Below are 22,398 nucleotides of genomic sequence, written 5' to 3'. Positions count from 1 at the left end.
AGGGAAGTTTTGTAAGACCCATGTGTTTCATGTAAATTGAGGCAGCATGGTTGGGTTGCTGGGTGTGCTGAAGAAAGGTGAGTACAGACATCAGAATGTACTGAAGCTTCATTTAGTTTAACATCTGTGATGGGAGGTGTCCATCGTATCTACTCCCCTCCTCCAATGATATCCAGGTTTTCACATTGAGCAGACAAAGGCAGGGTTTCACTGGTAGACAGTACAATGAAATTGTGTGACATGACTTTGCTTGTCTTGGAAATAGTGTCTCATCTAAAAAGTTTTTTTCATTCTGTCATAATTTCAGATCATTTCAGTTTGGAGGAACTAAACGTCCTCTAATCAGTCCTCGTCTTCATCAAAGCCATGATTGGTCCTTCCTCTGGACTTGCTGCCTGTGCTTGTATACTGGCCTCCTGGTCCAGACTGGTATCCATGCTGGTCACTATTATCCTCATACTGGCTCTGATACTGTTCTTCATCATACTCGTTCTCCTGCTGGTCCTGATTTTGCTGCAGGTAGTCGTACCCCCTCTCCTCCGGAGCAGACCAGCCCTGGTAGGGTTTCTCGTCCTGTTCCTGGGGGTAAAGGTTGTCGTCGGGGGAGAAGGTGTCGTCGAGGTGGTCGTCGTAGCGCTGGTAGGAGCTGGCGTGGGCCTGCTCCTCCCGGGCGTTCAGCTCCAGCGTGCTGTGCCACACTCCGTAACAGCCGTAGATCAATAAACCTGAGGATGGACGGACAGTAACCGTTAAATAGAAATACGTCAGAGAGTAGAACAGCAGGTGGAGATGAGAAAGGCTGAGAAACCGTCCAGCTGGAAAGTGTTATCAACCTTCACAAATTCCAGAAGGTGGAAAACTCTTCCCTCACGTTGTCATCTGTCAACCAACTGCAGAACTAACAGAGAACAGCCTAGATGTACTGTACGTTCTTCTCTTTGCTGTACCTCAATCAAGTGAACGAACAAGATCCGTCACTGAGAGCTACATCCAGTTTTCTACTTTCTATGTCTAGTTTAAGACATTTTGGACTCTTGTACACTTTCTCTCCACGGATAAAATTCTCCACAACACAGTTCAGTTCAGTTTAACATGAAAACACTCACTGACACATATAAAACAAGGATAAAACGGAAACTAAAGCACACTTTCATGAGAGATATGTGGTTATTTGGTCAATCACATTGTTTAGAATGAATGACAGGATTGTAGGTGGAGTCCTGCTGTCTCCACCTGATTGAACAACTAAAATACCGGAGCAGCCTATATGATGGACACAAACTTAAAAAAAGCACCAGTACAACTCTTGACACAACTCAAAGCGTATGCCAAAACAGACGTATGGACCTATTTTCCAAGAGTAAGAGGAAGTAATATCTCATCTTTAAGGTCTTTTCATACGGGAGGAAAAAAATCTTTGTAAATTACTCTGAGTCATCACAGCCAGCCATAACTTAAGCATCATGAAATGAAGATGAATTACAGGGAGGAGCTTGTTTTTTTCTTATTTTAAAATATATCTGCAGTATAATGTCAGCACATCATGTTACCACCTGCATCTACATAATCTTCCAGCTTGTGAAATGGCTGGCTTACTGGTGATAATTTCCTAAATCAAATTCAGCTAGAAACTAGGTAGAAATTAAAACATGTAACTCAACAGAAAATACTTGTTTCTAAGTAGCTGGTTGGCAAATGTGTATTGAAGTACTGACCGACAATCTAACCATAATTATAATTCATTTATGTTCAAATACAGGTTACCATAGCGATATTACCTGACAGTAAACACTTTAGATTTCTTCTTTCGTTGAGTGCCATGGTATATTAGTTATAATGTACTCTGAGGTTCCAATATAGAAAAATAATAGAATTGGAGTTCCCTCCTCCTAATCCATTATTTTCTATATCCAGACAGATTTATTACTGTAGTTTAAATCCATAATGAAGAATGATTGAACTTACCTATTAAGCACCAGACAATGAACCTGGCCCAGGTGAGTGGAGACAGTTTCAGCATGAGGTAGCTGTTCACCAATATGGCGGCTGCAGGGACAAAGGGCACACAGGGCGCCATGTAGGGCAGTTTCTTCCCACTCTCTGGCTGCTGGATAATCATAATTAAAAGCTTCGCCAAGGACCCCGCCATCATTGTGGCCATGAGGCCTGAAAACACCGCCCCAGCACCTGTTCCCTGCTCAACGCCAAATATAACAGTGGACCAGAGGAGGAAGGAGGTGAGGAAAATGAGGAGGGTGCATCGGGTCACTATGCGACCGGTGGCAGGAGTGGGCCGGGCCGATGCGTCGGGCATTCCTAGCCGTAGCCGCAGGGTGTAGTAATGACCTCCCAGAAGCCTTTTCAGCAACGAGGCATGGCCTGTGTGGAAATCAGAGTCATCACCCTCTCCTTCAGTCCCGCCGGTGTGGTAGGACGCCGATCCATCGCCGCCTGAGCCTCCGATCAGCATCTCGTCGTCTTTGGTAGGGAGAGTCCCGTCGTCCTGGAACTTCATGACGTCCACGTCCTCCCCGGAGTTAAACTGGTGTGTGTCAGTCTGTTCGTCAGGCTGGTAGCGCAGTAAGAGCACACACACACTGACCAGAGTGTAGGCCAGCAGGGTGCCGATGGACATCATCTCGATCAGGTCCCTGAGGCTCACCAGCAGGGCGAGGATGGCCGCGAACACCCCCGACACCACACATGCCACCGTGGGAGTGTGTGTGAGCGCAGATACATGTGACAAGAACCTGCAGACACATTGAACCAGAGAGTTAGCCCCGAGCCTTCATCCTACCTGTGTGGGTGTCATGTGACTCCTCACCTGAACAGCAGTCCGTCCCGGGCCATGGCGTAGATGACTCTGGGCATGGGGAACAAAGAGCCTAACAGAGAGACGGTGAGTCCGGCTATGGACCCCAAAGCCACGGTGTATTTCCCCCAAAGGAAGCCATGCACTGCAAACATCTCCATGAGAGGAGCTGAGCCATCGATCAGGTTGTAGGGAACCATGAGGGTCAGGATCACGCTCACCTGTAGAGAGGAAAGGTCGGGTTCAGGGATAAGTTTCAGAGGAATGTTTTTGGTCAAGCACACGGACGTGTACTGACCGACACGTAGGCAGTGAGGCAGGTGACCAGCGAGGCGGTAATGGCGTACGGGATGGAGGTGTATGGGTTTTTCGCCTCCTCTCCTGTCGTTGCAATGATGTCGAAGCCGATGAAGGCGTAGAAGCAAGTCGCTGCACCTTGCATCACCTGATCCGCAACAAGAGATCACGTATTTCCTTTTAGTGATTGTATTCCAACAAATTATGATGTATAGAATTATTATTTACTTAACATCTCACCCCTGACCAGCCGTAAGGCAGGAACTTGCCGCCCCCCCAGTTGCTGGCAGAGAGGAAAAACAATCCGGCGATGACGATGAAGATCCAGACCACCAGGTTGACCACGTTGAGGATGTTGTTGAATCCCACTGAGTTCCGCACACCGAGAGCAATGATCACTGTGACCAGCAGGGCGATGAACAGGGCCAGCAGGTCAGGGTACGTGTCCTCACCTTTACCTGAGACAAACAGAGACACGGCAGCATTCGAATACAGATCTGAATACAGAGGAAGAATCAATACTGTGGGAAAGGCTTCCATCTCTTTAGCCATGCCAGCAACATGACTCTTGAGATGGCAGTGTCGGTCTGTCTGTCCACCTCTTCTGTCCTGAATAAACTATGAAAGTTGGGACAGACATCCTAAAGACTTTAGTGATCCCCTGAAGTTTCATTTAACCCCATGAGGGTTACATTCATCCGATATTATTGGATGGATTCTTTTGAAATTAATTTATATTCTTCTTAGGATAAAACTTTGATGATCCCTTAAAGTGTAACGTAACGCGGCCCACACATGTAATCCTGCTGACCTCCAGTTGTTTAACTTCTCACCTTGCTGCAATGATGTAAAGATGGACACTGAGATCACTGTGTTTAAATGCTTAACATTGCAAACAACAAACTATCAGTGATGCTGGGTGTGAAACTCTCATGACATTCTCATCAAACCTTTAGCTGAACACGTTAAACTTAGATAAGGGAACATCATGCATTCTAAATATCATGTAAGCATTCAGTTTTTGTCTTTTTTCCAAAGAAAACTGAGTAATTCTTCTTTGGTTTTCAAGCTAGAACACGATGTTCATTTGCTCTTTAATGTGCTGAAAACACACATTCAGATTGATCGTACTCACCAAGTCCTCTGAGCGTGCCCAGGTGTGTTATCATGTAGTTACTGATGGTGTGATTGGCCAGGGAGTCGAACATGCTGCTGAGAGCCGACGCCCCCGCCGCTGTGCCAATCAGATACTCCAGGATCAGGTTCCAGCCAATGAAAAACGCCACAAACTCCCCGACCGTCACGTAGCTGTAGGTGTAGGCCGAACCGGTCGTCTTGGGGACCCGGACACCAAACTCTGCGTAGCACACACCTTAACAAAGAAAGAAATGACAGAATAGAGCGCCAAATGTGGATTCATCCGCCGGTGAAAATAATCCCCAATCCACTATTTCCTCTTGTTTGTGTGCAGCCATTTTAGGAAACTACAGACAGTAAGTGTTGAGAGACAAACTAACAATGATGGTTTTGGTCTTTTTATGGGATTTGTTGACTGTAAGAAAAACTCTCTAAATAAACCTAATCATGTCCACCTCTTCTGTTGTCTCACCTGACAGTATGGACGCCACGGCTGCAATAATAAACGACAGGATGACCCCAGGTCCAGCCATGGCTTTGGCAACCAGCCCGGCGACCACGTACATCCCCGTGCCGACGCAGCTGCCTACCCCAAGCGACACCAGGTCCACAGTGGTCAGGACCTTGGCGAGTCCAACCGGTGACCCCTCTGCGAGCTCGGTGAGGTCATCAGAGCTGTGAGCCATGGAGCCCACAGGTTTGGTTCGCAGGAGGCGAGAATACATGTTGTACCAGGCGTCGCCTAAAGACAGCCGGCTCAGCCACGCCGCCATCACTGCACCTGTTTATTACCTGTTTATGTGTTTGAGACTCCTTTACTCTGCCACTCCCATTATCATTCTTTCACCCTCAGCATGAGTCTCATATTAAACTGTCCACGGATCCAAATGGAGGGCGAAGACTCTGTGAAGAGCAGAGATGGAAGAAGTTATTTACTAAAGTAAAACTACTAATACCACACTGTGTACAGGTATTAAAGGTATTTAATGTAGCAAAACGTCCTCTGTGTCTGTTCTACTATTATATATGATTATTGTGATTTCACAGTTTGTTGAGGTGGAGCTCATGACTGTAAGAACAGTAATAACAGATTAAGTGCAACTGAAGTGACATGATTGGAGAAGGTTAGTTGGTCATAAATCATAACCCCTAAGTATAGCAGGGAGTCAGTTTTGATGTTGTGGTGTGGGAGGACCGGCAGTTCAGTTTTTGAAAGGTCATGTGCCTTCGTTCATGTGGAAACATTCAGAGACCCGTGCAGAGACCGAGGGCTTGTCAGAAGGAAATGACAGATAGAGCTGAGTGTCATCTGCATAGCGGCGATAGGAAAAACCATGTGAGCGGATAATCAAACCAAGGGTGATGGTGTAGGTAGCAAATAGTGTAAGTGGACAACTGTCCAAGTCAGGATGCACTGAACGAGTGCCCTGTATGGATTCATCTGCTTTTATTGTCTCCATTAATTGATTGTGTGGTTTGTAAAAATTCTGAAAATAGCGAGTAATGCTGTCACAATTACCCAGAAGTCCAAAGTGAGACTTTCAGTTGTTTGATTGTTAAAATAGTCAGTCGACTAATTGATTATTCGACTAATCGTTCCAGCTGTACTGACATAAACTGTCGCCCAGTTTAATTTATAATAAAACATCACAGTCTATAAAGTCTTTATATGTTTTGTGTGCAAAAATCTTAATTTGTAAAGCAACTAAAGCTGTCAGATAAATGTAATGGAGTAGATGTAGAAAGTAGCATGAAGAGTACTTGAGTAAATTTACTACATTCCAAAGTATCAGTAACACAATGGGAAAAAAACAGAATTAAAATGTAGGCCAGAAGGAGTGAATGTACGGAAGTAGCAACAGGAATGACAGCTGTTAGATACTCAAGCAAATAAGACAAACAACTAGATGTTCAAACTGAAGTCAGTTGATGCTGCCAGGAGCTGATATATAAACGGTTTCACAAAGTTGGAGGTGGAACAACATTTAAACCATCAAGGGAAACTAAAATTCTCCACTGAAGCCAAAAACAACCAAAGTACAGCAAGTGAAACTGTTCATATCATATTTCTGGTAGAAGTATGATATGAAATAAAAGATCATTTGTCCAAGATCTATAAGTTCTGAAGGCTGATATAGAAATATTTTAGATTTTCCATCTTCAATTTTGTCATTTTTAAAGCCCCAAATCCCAGAAAATCACAAATATGTATCCGGCAGCTTGTTTCCAACTCAACAAAGTTCATAGTCAAGTTTTACTGAGCTGAGAGTAAAAATATGTGCAATTGGGGACGCTATAACAAAATAACGTATTCACTTTAACATGCATACTTATGTGGAATATGATCTTAATCTAAATGCAGTATTGGGACCAACAACAAGAGCACAGTCCTTATTTTAGATCAAGAATTCAAATTCCTCCAAGGAGCCTGGTGTTGTGAGCCTGCAGGTGATGATGGGATACCATCAGCTGTTCTCCTCACTCACTAGAGCGAGACTCCCTCTCTGAAACATTGATGAACACAGAGGATCCACTTTCACAACGGAAAGGTACGACTGTGGAGCCTCAAGCTGAACCGTATACACAGCTGAACCCTGTCCTACCAATCTAAACTTACTGCTCCACACTTCAACTGAAATCCACATCGACAGGCTGGATTCCAGAGAGTGAAATGCACAAAGGGTTTCCTGCTTGTGGCCTAAACATGCTGATAAAAACCTGCAGTTTAAAGATGCACACCTGAGCAGACAGGTAATACACTCACTCGTCAGGTGTTTCCTGAAGAAGTCGTGCCGGAGGTGTTTGGTTGGAGTCGACGTCTTCTGCAGACCTGCAAGAAATGGTGACGACGAGAGGAGACGGCAGCGTTGATCATTCAGACCTGACACCATGTGATCAGGCGGATACATTATTGAACACCTGAGACTGAGCAGGTAGGTGTGTGTGTGTGTGTGTGTGTGTGTGTGTGTGTGTGTGTGTCATCATTGATTCATAGGAGGGAGGATAGAAGAGCTGCTGTAAATGTGTGTGTGTGTGTGTGAGTTAACTTTGTGCTGCAGCTGCCAAAGGTGACGTTTCTTTACTTTTTGTATGCAGAGCTGGGAACTGACCAGGTGTGTGTGTGTGTGTGTGTGTGTGTGTGTGTGTGTGTTTGGGGGCCAGGTGTGTAATGGAAAGTTGTCTCGGTTTTCAAACTTTCTACGTGCAGGAGTAGTTTTATCCCGTTTTATAGGTCAACAAGAATCTGAAAGGTAATAACACGTCTAAAAGTCCAGAGCTTTCACCCATGTCTTCATCTGTGGATGGAGTTTTCTCAGTTGCCATGGAGACGTGTTGTCTTTCTGGGCCTCTCTGCTCCAAACAGATCACAACAAATAGTTTGTTTCGGCAGTGCAGCATGTATCGTGTACAGTGCTCCATAAGTAAAACTTCACATCTGACATTTCTACACAGGTTTATCAGGTTAAATGAATGATCCATAAACATACTTTCTTTGCTTTTTTTGTCGTCTTCCCATCTATCTCTGTCACCCTGCGTTGACCTATATAAAAATAATTAACTTTATTTCTGCAGCACCTTTTAAAACAAAGTTTCAAAGTGATTTAAAAAAGGGGAAAATATTAAAAATCGGCACTAGAGTGAAACGACAAACCTCTGCTGTCCACTGGGAAATGAATGAATGAACAAACAAATACAAATTCAAGTTAAATCATTTATTTAGTTTGTTTACTATTTTATATTTAATACAACAAACAGCCTCATGTGTCAGACTGGATTGGAATCTGCAAAACTAATCACGACCATCTGTTTTATTTATTTCTGAACAGCAGCGTCTTCTCACTGAGAGATTGAACTGACCGAATGGATAAATGATAAACTGAGTTACTCCAGAGATGTTGGAGGACTCGCAGAGGCCAAAATATCCAGACTGTCATCTCCAGTATGGAGAAAAACAAACACTAGATCCTACTACATTTCCCATCATGCAATTCAAACTTGACTCAGATATCTGTTATAAATTTGTGTGGCCCCCTCTGGAGCTGAGATAACCTGATGACATCACTCTGACATCATCAGGGTTATGTCCTGCAGAGTCACATAGTTTTCACGATGAGCTCCGTCGTCGTCTTCTGTCCGTCCAACATGCTGCAGACATTAAAGTTCTTGGATGAATCTTCTGTCCTCTGACTCTCAAATCAAACAGCGTACACACTGTGCGGGTGGTGGCCGTATGTATGTGTTGCATTGCCGTTATCTGCTGGTAATCTGATACGCAGAGTCCGGTTACAGCGTTACCTGCAGACATGGTAACATGAGAAACAAGACACTCTAATACTGTCTTACATATACACGCTGCTTTACGGGACAGTGTTGGGACAAAATGGACCATTCCCGCTCGACCTGAGCCAACTGTTGGTCCACTCTGTTGTGACCTTCAGCACCAAACGTGAGCCGGTTCATCATGCGACTGCTCTCGACTGATCTCCTCAGCTTGGGTTGGGTTTTGGTCTGGTAATCAGGTCCAGGTCGCTGTGCTCAGGTCAGCTCTGGCACCCAGAATCGGACCGAGGGTACCAGTGGATTCTGGTGCATGGTTTATCAACGGTCTGCGGGGCAGTCGTGCTGTATTTGAGCTCATGAGAACACTCTCTGATTGGTTGATTATCAGCCAACCAACCAATCAGAGAGTGTTCTTAAGAAGTTGAAGTAACGTCACCTCAAACATGGTTGGTTAAGTTTTAACTGCTATAAATGACAAAGTGCTTGGCAGCAGAATTCATATTTACTGACATGTTTTATATTTAATTCTGGATGTTTTGTGCACACGTGTAGACACATTTCTACTGATAAAAAGACGTTTTAAGTGACGTTTCACCTCAGAATGGGGTCCAGAATCATTCCTCATTATTCATGTCTCATTAAAGGGATAGTTTGAGTATTTTAAGGTGGAGTTGTATCAGGTACTTACTATAGATGATATTCAGCAAACCTGGCACAGAACCTGTTAAAATATTCTTTATGTAACGTATAATTATGCAGATATTTTTCCAGCGGACCCTGGAGGAACGCTGACCACCGTCTGCACACAGCCCCACTTCAAAATACCCAAACTACCCCTCTGAGTTATAAACGTGATGAAGCATCAACTTGCTCATGGTTTGCTGAACCATCTTCGGTAGGGACCCTGGCCGGTCTCACGGTTTTCTTTAGTTAACTTGCAGTCACAGTATTAGATGGAAAAGACGCAGAGCTGAACAAAGTCACCTGTTTGAGTCCAGGCCATGTGGGCGGTGCTTAAAGAGGATGATTTATGGGATCTATGAGCAGGTGGGTACTTTATTTTCATTGGACGATTGAATGTGTGAATAAAATCTCAGTTAATTAAATGAAATAATACATGATGTACAGTATTTTTGTTAATATATTTGCAGAATTTGACTTTGTTGGTACAAACAAATGAAGGAAATATTTATTTTGTCATTCAGAGATCTAACCTGATAGGCAGGGCCGGTCCTAGCTATGGGCAATGTGGGCGGCCGCCCAGGGCGCATTCTCCGTGGGGGGCGCACGAACGCCCGAAAAAGCAAAAAACCTCGGTAATTTTCGAATCCGCGGGAGCGGGGTGTTGACAAGGCAGAGGGGGGCGTCGGACAGACCGATAGGGGGCGCACGCAACCAGGGGCGCACGGCGCATCCAGGGGCGCACGGGTGGCCGTTAGGGCGCACGAGAAAATGCGTGCGCCCCCATTGGTCTGTCCAACGCCCCCCTCTGCCTTGTCAACACCCCTGCTCCCGGGGCTAACTTAATGAGCGGTATCGAAAATTACCGAGGTCTTTTTCGGGCGTTCGTGCGCCCCCCACGGAGAATGCGCCCTGGGCGGCCGCCCACATTGCCCATAGCTAGGACCGGCCCTGCTGATAGGCCAGTTTGAACGGCAGAGGCGACCTCTCAGCGTATATGTGTTGAGAATGGGAAAAAGAATAATGTTTCTTTATTTGGTGACTGATGATAAAAGTCACATGTATTTCTCGTTGAATCGCGTCACAATGAAGCTGATTCCAAGGCTCCACCCTCCAGCACCACCCTGATATACACAAACAAGCAAGAAGTAAATAGACACCTTTAATTTGAATGTGAATGAAGGTGTCTATTTACTTCTTGCATGTCTGTGTATATATGAACAGATTGATACAGGTATCATGTTTTTTTTTTGTAGTTCTGATGACCTGGAGCCAAACGTGCAGATGCTGTGATCTGAAAAAATACCTGAAAAAACACGTCAGGATGAGAAATGTAACAGTAACAGCAGTGAAAGCTCTGAAACGTCATTTTCATGTAGTTTGTCATCGTTCTTCATCTCTCGGTGTGTGTGCTTCTTAAACTGAGGAATCTAGCTGTAAACTGTTGAGTGTCTGTATGTTATAAAATCCATTAACTGTGACTCTTCCCATGAAGATTTGAGACGCCACCGGCTGCTATCGACTGCAGAGCAGTTGAAGGTGGACGCATTCCTGAGGCTACGTGCTTTATACGCAACAGATGAGCGAATGGGAGTGAATCCAGAAACACACACACACACACACACACGAAGCAAAACATCCTTTTCTGTTTAAGGGAATAAAGATTTTCGTTGGCAGCCTGAAGAAATTCAAACAGGAGGAGCAGAGACAGCGTCTCATCAGCAGAGAAGACAGACAGAGATCACATTTCTGCCATTTGGCTACCTGTTAAATCAAGAATAGATTTTAAAATTCTTGGCCATCATATCTCAAAGAGCGCGTGGAGCCTTACTACCCCTCTAGAACACTGCGCTCCATCATTCAGGGTTCCTTGTGGTTCCTATAGTAGACTGGGAGTCAGAGCTTTCAGCTATCAAGCTCCCCTTCCTCGTCTCGTCAGGTTCTCATGGATCGATGTCCACTACTACCATTATTATATCCATTAAAATTCATAGTTATTATTGTATCTCTCCCTCTAACCCTCTCTAACTTTCTAGGTTCTTCTCGAAAGTTCTTCTCCTTGCTGATGTTGGGTCTCTGTAGATATTATAAAGACTGCGGTCTAGACCTGAGATAACGTCTGTTAGGATTTATCGCTACATAAATAAAAGCAAAGTCGAAAATTGATGTAATCAGAAAATAATGTGTCAGAAACCTCAGGAGATGGAACACTTGTCATCTCATCAGCTCCCATGAATAACACAGATGAGTTCTCTCAGCTTCATCATGTTGATCTTCAGTAAAACCAACACGATTACTTAAAACACCTCCAAGTTCAGAATTAATAAACCGACTCTTCTCTTTGCCTTCATGGTTCCCATCCTGTTAACCTTAAAAACTGACCCGATGCTGGGACTCAGAACCATATGACGGAGACTTAGACGTCTCCTTCTTGTCTTGTGCCATCAAACTGTTAAATGTTGGCGATGGGTCTGACGTGTAACAGCTGGTGGACGGTGATCATGTTTTACCTGTTTATCACTTCATGTACTGAATTTAAATGTTCGACAGGTTCTTTACGTAGAAGTCTGTGTTCAGCGATTAAACAGAAGTTAATGTTTCAAAGTTTCACATTAAGCTGCAGGTTTATAAACTCAACATGCATCTGCAGCGCCACCTAGAGTGCATTCAACGTACCTTTCCACATGCACTGTATGTACACTGAGCTATGAGGCACGTATCTTATTTAGCCAACCCTGGTGTGAATGAGGTGGACAAAAGAAAGACCCGTCAGCATGAAGCAGAGCAGCAGGTGACGGTTTGTCAGATAAAACATCCAGATTATTGCGTTGCTGAAAAGTTCAACGTCACTTCTAACACGCCGGTCCTACATTTTGATTCATTTCTCGACAACACGACAACAAAAAACACGAGACAGAGAAGTCATTTTTCCACATTTATTCTCCTGCTCGAGCTGCTGACGCACACAGACCGGCGGTTTACTCGTCCGCCTCGGACTCCTCGTCGTCCTGACTGATCTGGAAGTACCGCAGCTCGTACGTCTCCTTGTCAGACGCCACCACCCTCAGCCAGTCACGGAGGTTGTTCTTCTTCAGGTACTTCTTGGTGAGGTACTTCAGATACCTGATGGGGATGATGAGAGGTGAGGGTGGATGTATAAGACGTGTTCATACACAGGCCGTGACCAGCTTTGTTCTCATCTCACCTTTTGGAGAACTGCTTCTCAGACGTGACGTTGATCTTGTTCTTCATGCGGCCGACCTGGACGATGCTACCCAGATTGCCCGTCTTCCCGTTGACCTTTATCCTCTCTTTGAGGAAGGTTTCCTGCCGGACACAAGCACAATGACGCACTAGGGAAGGGAACCCTAGTAATGTAGGAGCTAGGGAAGGCAGCCCTAGTCCAGACGCAGGGTTAGCTCACTAAATTAACCCTTTCATGACGATATAAAGGTTTTAAAATCATGATTCTAGCTGCTAGAGAAATGTTCTGACTCGTCTCCACTTTGGGGGGTTGTTAGCGTACAGCAGGACTTACAAAGTTTGCAGAGTCCAGGATGCCGTCCTCCACAGGGTGGGTCAGGTCCAAGGTGAACCTCCATGCAGCGCCCTTCTTGGACTTCTTGCCAACAGTCGGCCTCTTCTGCTTGATCTGCGAGGTAGAGGAAAGAAAACGAGGACACGATCAGGTGATCAGTTCAATCAGTGCCAAATAATAACAGAAGTTATCTCGTCACACTTTCTGTATGAGGCAGGTGAAGAGCGTACGCGTCAACACGGTCAGTGTTCTTTAAGATATCTGCAGTCTGAGGGACTTCATCTCTACGATAGTTTAGTAAAACCAAATGAAAGTTTAAAAATGAAACCTTTTCTTCGAAGCATTAACACAGTTAGATATCAGAGCAGACATTAAGAACATAAATGAACAGCAGCTTAAATCATTTTAATCACATTCATTCATTTCAGGTGCTGACACTGACGGTCAGACAGTAATCTGATTACTACATTAATCTACGAGGACAGAACACACACACACACACTGTGCTTTTATTGTTGCTGCTGTACTTTACGTAGTCACACACTATACTGTAAATATTATGCAGCCACACACACATCCTAGTCTGCTTGTTATATTGTTTACACAATGTTGTGTGTGTGTGGTTGAAATGTACGGAAGCCCTAAAGGGTCACACATGCATACATTTTATTCCACCCGTTTTCCCGTGATAACGAGATAATTAATTTGAGATCTGGAGAAAACAAAACGATAGTCTTGTGTATTAAATCATTGAAGCATCTCTCTTCAGTCAGGCCTGACAGGCTGAAAGCTTCATGCCTTGCTGTAGATAATGTAAACATCAGCACGGCTTCAGCTTTATCGGAGACGCCTGATGTCGCCATCAATACCCTGAAAATCTAAACTGACTCTGGATTTCAAACTCAGTGACTGTTTGAAATGTTTGGAGACAAAAGAACAAATACAAAACACACTGAAGGAGTCTCCTGCTGCTCTGACACTAACTGATGTTTCCTGCAATGATTAAAACACTAGACGAGATCTTTAATTAATTATCTCGTTATCACAGGTGGAATAAAATGTATGCATGCATGTATGATCTTTTAGGGCTTCCGTAGAAATGACAAACATTAACTTTGATATTATTCTCTATTAACTTTATTTTATATGAACAAATAATTTGACTTTTATTTACCTTATATATATTTTTAAACTCAGTTTATTTTATAGATTTTTTTATATTTGTTACATTTATTTTCTGGGTCTCAGTTTAACGCTGGCTGATTAATTAACGTTAATATTTAATAAAATGGAGAAATGAACGGAGCACGTGTTAACCACCACGCGCTCTCTGCTCATATAAACAGCTGTTCCACGCGGAGCTGCCTCGCGGGCACGTGTAATCCGGTTTCACGGTTCCCGCGTGGATTAAATTCAACATTCGCACGAGTTAACGGTAGAAAAGTCGGTGAACCGGAGGAGCTGGCGGGACTTACCGGCGCCATGTCGAGAGAGCGGACGGGAAAGAGAGAGAACCGGACGTGACGCGGCTGGTGACGTAGTGCGTGCCGCGTGGAACGCCCTTACCAAATATGGTGATGGCAGAAATAAACATTTCCAGACCGGAAACAGCAGAAAAAAAAACTGAGAGTGGACAGAGAGTGTGTGTGTGTGTTAGTGTGTGTGTGTGTGTGTGAGAGAGAGAGAGAGATTGTGTGTGTGTGTGTGTGTGAGAGAGTGTATGTGAGAGAGAGAGAGAGTGTGTGTGTGTTAGTGTGGGTGAGAGTGTGTTAGTGTGTGTGAGAGAGAGAGAGAGATTGTGTGTGTGTGTGTGTGTGAGAGAGTGTATGTGAGAGAGAGAGAGAGTGTGTGTGTGTTAGTGTGGGTGAGAGTGTGTTAGTGTGTGTGAGAGAGAGAGAGAGATTGTGTGTGTGTGTGTGTGTGAGAGAGTGTATGTGAGAGAGAGAGAGAGTGTGTTAGTGGGTGAGAGTGTGTGAGTGTGTGTGTGTGAGAGTGAGAGAGTGTGTGTGTGTGTGTGTGTGAGAGTGAGTGAGAGAGTGTGTGTGTGTGTGAGAGTGAGTGAGAGAGTGTGTGTGTGTGTGTGAGTGAGTGAGAGAGTGTGTGTGTGTGTGTTAGTGTGTGAGAGAGAGTGTGTGTTAGTATGTGTGAGAGTGTGTGTGTATTAGTGTGTGTGAGAGTGAGAGTGTGTGTGTGTGAGAGAGAGAGTGAGTGTGTGTTAGTGTGTGTGTGTGTTCATGACTTCAAGCTGCAGGTCTGAGAGCTTCACATGTTGAATCTTTGTCTTGTTCATGTCAGAGCAAAGGTTGAAAACACACCCTGATAATAAACCTGCTGAGCCTGGTCAATCATTCACACACACACACACACAGCTCCACCCTGGGCCTCACACACACACACACACACAGAGCTCCACCCTGGGCCTCACACACACACACACACACACACACACAGCAAATAAAATCCAACCTGATGAGTCAACATGCATCCTTCTTTCCACTGTGGAGCCACACGTGGCTCAGGCAGCACCGTGATTGGCCGTCATCATCTTCATCATCGGGTGTGTCTGCTGCCATGACTCCAAATGCAGATAAACAGGAAAGTTTCCACAGGAGACACTGAATGTTTCCAAGTGTTCACTCTGCAGCATCCTTTCTTTCCTTCCTACCATCAGGGCTTCAACACTGACCTGAGGCAGCTACAATGATCTGAAGGTTTAATAAAGTGTTCAGCTTCAGTAGAAGGACCTGTTAGATGTTTCATGTGTGGATGTGAGCAGCTACATCTGATAGTTCAGTCAGAACCACGTCAACTTCAGTTTGGAGTGTTGTTTTTTTTGCACTTGTTTGAACCTGAACTTTCACCAACACGTCCTGAAAACCTTAAACCGTTTGACTTGGAATCACTCGTTATGATTTCACTGACGAACACAGTAAGAAGTGGGCATGAGACAGAAAAGCAGACATCGTTTGCAGTTTTTGTCCATTTGTTTCGTTTTATTTTTGCCATCTCCAGTCAGGTGACAAAGGCCTCAAGTGAACAAAAAGTTTGCAACTCTTACCACCCTCCCCAACCCGATCGAGTCCCTCAAAAGAAACACGCCTCACTGCAAACCGCCTCACACATTTTTTGGGAGGCCCACACCTCGACACACACTCATGCCTCTCAAAACAAGATAGAACACTCCTTTTGTATTGGGGGGTGGGGGTGACCGGGGCGGCGGGGGGCGAGCCCTCGACCGCCCCGGTGGACGAGAGGCGTGAGTGCACGGGACGCTCACGCCTCTCAAACTTCTATATAGACAAGAGACTGGCATCACGAGGGGAAATTACTGAAGTTTGTTTCTGTTCTTCTGGGGGGGCGGGAAGAAAAAAAAAAAAAAAAAAAAGTTATTCTCTTTTCTTGGTTTTTAGAGCTTTGACATGCTGGGGTGGACTTCAAATGCTCCTAAGTGCTAGCCACCACCATTCCCAGCCAATAGGAGAAAGAAAGATGGACCTTGTCGCGCCCAATCCACGCAGGAACCAGAGCAAAGGCCATGCTGGAAAGCGGTATGGCTGCTAGAGGGACGACCTAAACCACAAGTTAATATCTACAGGGGGCAACCCTCCCTCCCGCGGCGTTAACAACTCAAATAAGTGCCCCCCTTCCCTTCCCTCTAAAAGGCTTTAGACCTGCTATATTCAAGAATATAAAAAATAATCATACAAAAGCTGAATCCCGGTGTTATTTCAACATTCAGGAATGTGAGTGGCGAAACCAACACTTTGAAGGCAAAAATAAGCAGGAATGAGCAACTGATCATTATTTTTGAAGTCGTTTTATATAAAGTAGATTGTTACCAAACGAAAAAAAAAAAAAAACCTCAGCGATCGGGGCAGAGAGCGACGCAGCGATTAAAACGCCGCGACGAACTTTCCCCGACGGCGATGGAAAAGAGAAATGAGAAGGGGGGAGGAGGGGAGGGAAAAAAACAAAACTAAGAAAAAAAAAGATCAATGATGAGAGAAATCACAACAGAATGATTGAGGTTGTCTGTGAAGGCCGACGCTTTGGTGACAGAACCAATGAGAATGCAAGAGACTGGTTGTGGGTGGTGCTTTGTTGCCTGGGCGGCAAAGTCAGTCTCCCTCTATTTGGTGCCCAGGACCTTGGTAGCGACAGCACATTCCTCCCCCATGGCAGAAATCACAGTGACCTGCGGAGAACACACACACCATGTGAGACTAACGCAACGAGAGATGAGCTTCATCTTAAGACGGCGATGTCAACAATGCGCCGTGTTGTCGTCGACATCTTTCAGTTTCCAGGCGTCTGAAGTCACTTACCATGAATTCATCACCCGCTTCGAACTTCGCCTCGATTTCTCTGCCGACATCGCTGTCGGGGACGCGCAGGTCCTCCCTGATGTCACCGTTGTCGCTCATCAAGGTCATGTAGTTCTCGTTGATGTTGAGCAGCTGAGGAGGAGACAACAGCGATTTTAATCAATTAAACTTTGCGTGTTGTGCGACGCCACTCAGTTGGAAGTTAAAAGCTTCCAACTCTTAGTTAATTATGCAGCCCCGACCTCGGCCTCTCTAATCGAGTTAAGCTTTCTTTGACGTGACGCAGATGTTTGACCCCACGTACCTGGTAGTCTATCCTCTTGATGGAGGGGACATCCATGTTGTGGGTGGAGGGGCACATATCTTCATGCTTCTTGTTGGTGAAGATGTCGATACCAACCAGGTTGACCTACAGAGGGGAAACCACACTGATGTTAGACGTTTAAACAAAGTCAGTGAACGTGTGCAGGTAAAAGACGAGGTTCAGGAGAGTAGAACATGACGGCTCAAACTAGAAGCAGCTCGAGCTGAAGGCTTTGAGTCAGAAATCATCTGATGAAGAGGAACTAAACACAGAGACCCGTAGTCCCTGTGCAGATCAAGATGTTTTTCTTTGATTCAGGTGCAGCTGGAAATTGTACTTTAAAAGTCACGCGGGAGGGCAAAGTCCATGTGGAAGCCGCCTGGTGTTTGAAGATAGATAAGACTGCAGAACTAAAGCAGCACGGGTCGGCGTGGAAACGTGAGCTCCTCAAACCCGTGCTGAGCCTCTGCAGCACATCTTAGCTCGTCTTTCTCTCTCTCCTCTTTCTAAACGCTGCACCGTCACCGTGCAGCTCCTCCGTGACTACACCTCGAGGGTAACTTTACCTTAGCATGTCCGTGCTTTCCGGTCTTGGAGGTGGACATCTCCACAATTTTGCAGGGATGTCCCTTCAGCACCACGTAGCCGTTCTTACGCAGAGCGGAGCACTGCATGGGGTAGGTGGCGGAGGCGCCAGAATCGCCAGTCGTGAAGTCAAGTTCGGGATCTGCCATGGTGCGAAGGGTCAGGGGCACTGCAAGACATGCACAGGTCGTTAACTCACCGTCAAACACTCAATACATTTAATTAGCTGCACTCAAACACAACAGGTAACGGATCTGGAGCTGAGGCCGAAACTATTCAATTAAACACAAACGTCTGCTGCCGTCTGATTAACTACACCGGTGCTAAAACAGCATCCTGATTCAGAACTCTAAAGATTTACACCAACGGCAGAAACGGATGCACGCGGAGCCGACAGCGACACAAGATGTTTGTTTTTGTTTTTTTTAAAGCACATCAGTGGTGACGAGTTAGATGAAGTTATTACACATTTCCTTAATTAGTAGTTTTTGATGGGCAGCCGAGTCTCATTTAAAATCAGGGAGGTTTGCCCTAAACACAAACTACTGAGCTCTGTCCACAAAACCTGAACTGTGGTTACATTTCTGTTTGTATTAATAATTAGAGCTGTTCTGATGGTAATGCACCACGTCATATTTGTTATGCAACTTGTAATAAAAGCTGTAAAAATGAAAATACTGTGTGATACTTCACCACAAATTTTACATATCAAAACTAATTTCATTTTAAGTGGTTACATTTGTTTTATTTTAATAATGAGAGCTGTTTTGATTTGTGCGCAATCTAAGTTCTGTAACTTGTTAAAAAAAGCTATAAAACAGATTAAATGAATACTCAAGTACCCCAAAAATGTACTCACGCTTTCCCCACCGCGGCAAGTGAATGCTTCACCGCAAATTTGTTATTTTATGCATCAAATAAATAATTTTTAACTTTAAGTGGTTAAATTTCTGTTTTATATTAATTATACAGCTCTGTTTTGATGGTAATGCACCACGACATCACGGCGATAACGCCAGTTAAAATTAGATAAACTGGTGTGTAATCACACAGCTGCTCCAAACGGGACCAAAAGGCTGCAGTGGTGCCGTTGTGTGATTACACCAGTTAAATGAGATAAACTTGTGTGTAAATCACACAGTGGCTCCAAACAGGACCACTGCTAAATGAGATAAACACCAGTTAAATGAGATAACCAGGTGTAATCACACAGTGGCTCCAAACGGGACTACTACAGCCTTTTCTTTTTAAAGCCCCCCCCTCCCTTACCCTCCAAACTAACGCGGCGGGTTCGAGCCCCGAGTCCGACTCCTCTAATCGATATCATTGAAACGTGTCGACCTCATAACCGTCTCCCGCTGATTAAATTAACTTAATTAAACTTTTAAAATGAATAAACACCCTTTTTAAAAAGCTACAGAAACACGAGGAGCCCGGCTCAACACGAGGGAGCTACCTCCGATGCTAACACTCGGTATTTATTTTGGTAGCAAACAAAGCTAACTAACCAACTTTGAACTTCTTAACTTATTAAAACCAGCGTCGATTAATCGGCTGGTAATTAATCGATTAGTCTAACGCGGGATGTAAATGAGTTGTAGCGAGCTGGCAGTGAGCCGTTAGCTGGAACACGTTAGCCGGCCTGGAGCTCTCGGATAACGGTCACGGCGGCTAACACACGCCGCTGTTATTTGACGTTAACCGTGATTATTCGGTTAGTTCACCGTGTATTCGGTTAGTTAGCGACGTCACCGTGTGTTTTTCTAACGAGTTCGGCCGTTTCGGGTCAGAAATGTTCGCCGCCGCTCGCCCCTCCACCTCCTCCACCCTGCCTCCACTTTGTTAGCTCGGGCTAATAACGGGCTAGTCACGCTCGGTCCAAACGGAGGCCCGCGGGCCACACGGACCGCCGCGTCATGTTTACACGAGCCCGGCGTTCAAAGGCGAGACAGGCGAGGCAGAACCGCGGCTGGTTCCGGTCGGATTCCGTTCGGATTGTTTATATCGCAAGAGAGAATGACCAAGCGACTTCCAGCGGGAGCGCGCCGCCCCGCAGGCCGCATGTCCCTCTCTTTGATCCAGCCTGGCACCGCGGAGCGAGCCCCCCCACCCGAGCCGGACATCCACCGAGGAATTCAACCGACAACCGACAACCTCCACGCGGAACACGCGGGACTGCGTTAGTACCTCTGAGTCCGTCCGACAGCTCGCTGTAAAAAGCCCGTTAAACGCTGCGTTTAGTCCCCGCAAGGCAGAAACACGCGCCACCCCGCACTTACCTTCCAAGAAAAAGAGGACCGAGAGTGCGCACGCGCAGCCAACTTTACTGCAGCATCCGTAGAGGAAGGAGGGGGGCGGGGGGGGGGCGGTTATGTTTCCGGTGGACCCCGCCAGAAAGGGTTGCCAGGTTGGACCGCCTCGAACCTGGCAACCCCTTCAGTTCTTCTCATAGAACAAAAATAACCCGCAGTAAACGAAATCCGCGAAGTAAGTTTTACAATTATTATACATGTTTTAAGGCCGTAAAAACCCATAAACACACAGTTTTATACAGCTTTTTACACGCATTTTGTACAGTACTCCCTTAATTAATCAGGACGCAGAACACAATGCGCGTTCATACTGTACACTGTAAAAAAAAAAGCAAAATTACACTAAAAAAATCTGTGGAACAACAAGTCCGCGAAAAGTGAACCGCGATATAGCGAGGAACCACTGTATGTATATGTGTGTGTGTGTATGTTTATGTATGTATGTTATATAGATTTATCTATATATATATCTATTGGAAGGTCAAGGGTGTGCGTGTTTCCCCGTGGTAGTGAGGGCACTTGGGGGCACAGTAACCCCCAACTGGGAGAGTGGCTCCAGCAAATCCCAGGAACAACATCTGAGCCTCAGTCCAAGAAGGTGGTCCTAGGAACATCGAAGATACTGTGCAGAACCCTCAAACTCCCAGGCCTCTGGTGAGGACCCGAGCTTGAGGATGACACGGAACCACCCCGCCGGGGTGAGAAGGCGATTTTAATATATATATTATTATATATATATATATATTATATATATATATAATGGGACCATGTACAGTATTAAACATAAACGGTTATATTTGATGCACTGTACCAGAGTTATCTCACAGCTACTTTTCATCTGCAGCCATAGTTAAAACTTATTACAGCACAATAACAAACAGCACAAAGCAAAAAAAAACAACAACACACAGGACACATAATACACAACACAAAGTTACACACACATACACCCACAGTGTCAGTGGCTCCACAGCTGAGTAATCCTTCAGCAGACTGTTTCATGTGGTTTTAAATGTGCTGATGGAGCTGCAGCTCTTTATATCGTCAGGTAGGGCGTTCACCTAAACTGTGGCTTTCACAGAGAAGGCTGATCGCCCAAATGCAGAGCGACAAAATGTTATACAATCTGGTCCAGAGGATATTCTGCAGGATCTAACAGAGCTGACTGACGAGTACACACAAAGTCACGTAGTGGAGGAGGCCAAACCATTTAACATGTTATAAACAAGGCTCCCCCTGTGCCTATTTACTTTAAACATGAACATTTTATTTATTTTATTGTTTGTTATTTCGGTTTTCATTTTATGCAACTGTTCTTAAGTTGTGCTTTTGACCTTATAGGTTTTAATTTACTTTTTATTTGTTTCAATTTTTAGTTTTTATGCAGCTGTTGTATTGCCTAAAGAACTGTTCGGTGTTTATTTCTGTCTTTATTCCGCTCTGTGAAGCTGCATCTCTGCATGAAGGGTGCCATATAAACAAATACAGCTAAGTTGAGTTGCCGTACAAATATAAGAGGTATTCTAGTGGGAGAACTATTCAACTTGTTTTTCTTGATAAAAGTATCAATGCCACAGCAGAAAAAATCAGAATCAGGATCACTTTATTGGCCAGGTGTGTGTACACACACGAGGAAATTGACTCCAGTTCACTTTGCTCTCAGTTGTACATACATAAGACAGGTCGGTGCAAACATAACAAAAAAACATAAAAAATAACATACATATTTAAAAGAGTAAGAGTATAAAGATTATATAATGACAATTAATTGGTTATCAAAATAATTGCCAATTACATTTCTGTGATAAACTAATACCAATATCACTAATGATCAGTATTATTATTTGCCCATCATATTTGTGTGCAGTCAAAGTTCTATAACTTAGATATAGTGCAGTAAATAATTGCACTGTCACGCTCAATGAAAATACTCAAGTGAAGTACAAGTACCCAAAAATGTACTCACGTTTTTTTCCCACCACTGCAGTGAATGAATTTAAATGACATTAGAAGTGATGCTACACCACAAATCTGTGATTTTATGGATCCAAACTGATTTTTATAGGCTGTGAAATCACTAAAAGAACACGGAATAACCCGGGAAAAAGACATGAAGCCGTACAGAG

General features: G+C 44.6%; 3 protein-coding genes across 4 annotated transcripts in view; all 3 read right to left on the bottom strand.

Annotated features, from left to right (window-relative positions):
- slc7a14b (solute carrier family 7 member 14b) overlaps positions 1–7,082 on the bottom strand; it is an 8,528-nt gene extending 1,446 nt beyond the window's left edge. Inside the window, exons 1-8 of the mRNA XM_027275465.1 lie at positions 7,011–7,082; positions 4,719–5,149; positions 4,245–4,481; positions 3,350–3,567; positions 3,111–3,257; positions 2,825–3,033; positions 1,966–2,750; positions 1–725 (exon numbers count right to left, since the gene is read on the bottom strand). The exon at positions 1–725 is cut by the window's left edge and continues 1,446 nt beyond it. Of these exons, the coding sequence (XP_027131266.1) occupies positions 343–725; positions 1,966–2,750; positions 2,825–3,033; positions 3,111–3,257; positions 3,350–3,567; positions 4,245–4,481; positions 4,719–5,019 (2,280 nt within the window). The 5' untranslated portion in view covers positions 5,020–5,149; positions 7,011–7,082 and the 3' untranslated portion in view covers positions 1–342. The remainder of the gene's footprint in view (positions 726–1,965; positions 2,751–2,824; positions 3,034–3,110; positions 3,258–3,349; positions 3,568–4,244; positions 4,482–4,718; positions 5,150–7,010) is intronic.
- A 5,048-nt stretch (positions 7,083–12,130) lies between these two features.
- rpl22l1 (ribosomal protein L22-like 1) lies at positions 12,131–14,376 on the bottom strand. Its single transcript, XM_027275473.1, has 4 exons — positions 14,222–14,376; positions 12,747–12,860; positions 12,414–12,535; positions 12,131–12,331 (listed from the first exon to the last, which is right to left on the bottom strand). The coding sequence occupies exons 1-4, from the start codon at positions 14,228–14,230 to the stop codon at positions 12,187–12,189; spliced, it is 390 nt and encodes a 129-aa protein (XP_027131274.1). The 5' UTR covers positions 14,231–14,376; the 3' UTR covers positions 12,131–12,186.
- A 1,335-nt stretch (positions 14,377–15,711) lies between these two features.
- eif5a (eukaryotic translation initiation factor 5A) lies at positions 15,712–20,324 on the bottom strand. Of its 2 annotated transcripts, none has more exons than XM_010749413.3 (5): positions 20,240–20,324; positions 17,942–18,129; positions 17,376–17,480; positions 17,072–17,203; positions 15,712–16,941 (listed from the first exon to the last, which is right to left on the bottom strand). In XM_010749413.3, exons 2-5 carry the CDS (start codon positions 18,107–18,109, stop codon positions 16,876–16,878), a joined length of 471 nt encoding a protein of 156 aa, XP_010747715.1. In that variant the 5' UTR covers positions 18,110–18,129; positions 20,240–20,324; the 3' UTR covers positions 15,712–16,875. The 2 variants fall into 2 exon arrangements, with proteins under 2 accessions (XP_010747715.1, XP_010747714.1); XM_010749412.3 differs by having other exon boundaries at positions 20,148–20,273.
- Positions 20,325–22,398: the final 2,074 nt, after the last annotated feature.

This window comes from Larimichthys crocea, unplaced genomic scaffold (genome assembly GCF_000972845.2).
Source record: "Larimichthys crocea isolate SSNF unplaced genomic scaffold, L_crocea_2.0 scaffold137, whole genome shotgun sequence".
Lineage (NCBI taxonomy): Eukaryota > Metazoa > Chordata > Actinopteri > Sciaenidae > Larimichthys > Larimichthys crocea.
The sequence above is the reverse complement of the archived record's forward strand: the minus strand, read 5'-3'. Positions and strand labels throughout refer to the sequence as shown.

What these genes read in the sequence shown, in the direction of transcription:
- rpl22l1 (XM_027275473.1), bottom strand. An exon ending in TCCTGGACTCTGCAAACTTT is followed by an intron (nt 12,536 to 12,746) that starts GTAAGTCCTGCT and finishes TGTGTCCGGCAG; the next exon opens with GAAACCTTCCTCAAAGAGAG. An exon ending in GAGAAGCAGTTCTCCAAAAG is followed by an intron (nt 12,332 to 12,413) that starts GTGAGATGAGAA and finishes CATCCCCATCAG; the next exon opens with GTATCTGAAGTACCTCACCA.
- eif5a (XM_010749413.3), bottom strand. Translation starts at nt 18,109, where the DNA reads ATGGCAGATCCCGAACTTGACTTCACGACTGGCGATTCTGGCGCCTCC. An exon ending in GAAAGCACGGACATGCTAAG is followed by an intron (nt 17,481 to 17,941) that starts GTAAAGTTACCC and finishes TCCCCTCTGTAG; the next exon opens with GTCAACCTGGTTGGTATCGA. An exon ending in AAGCGGGTGATGAATTCATG is followed by an intron (nt 16,942 to 17,071) that starts GTAAGTGACTTC and finishes TGTTCTCCGCAG; the next exon opens with GTCACTGTGATTTCTGCCAT.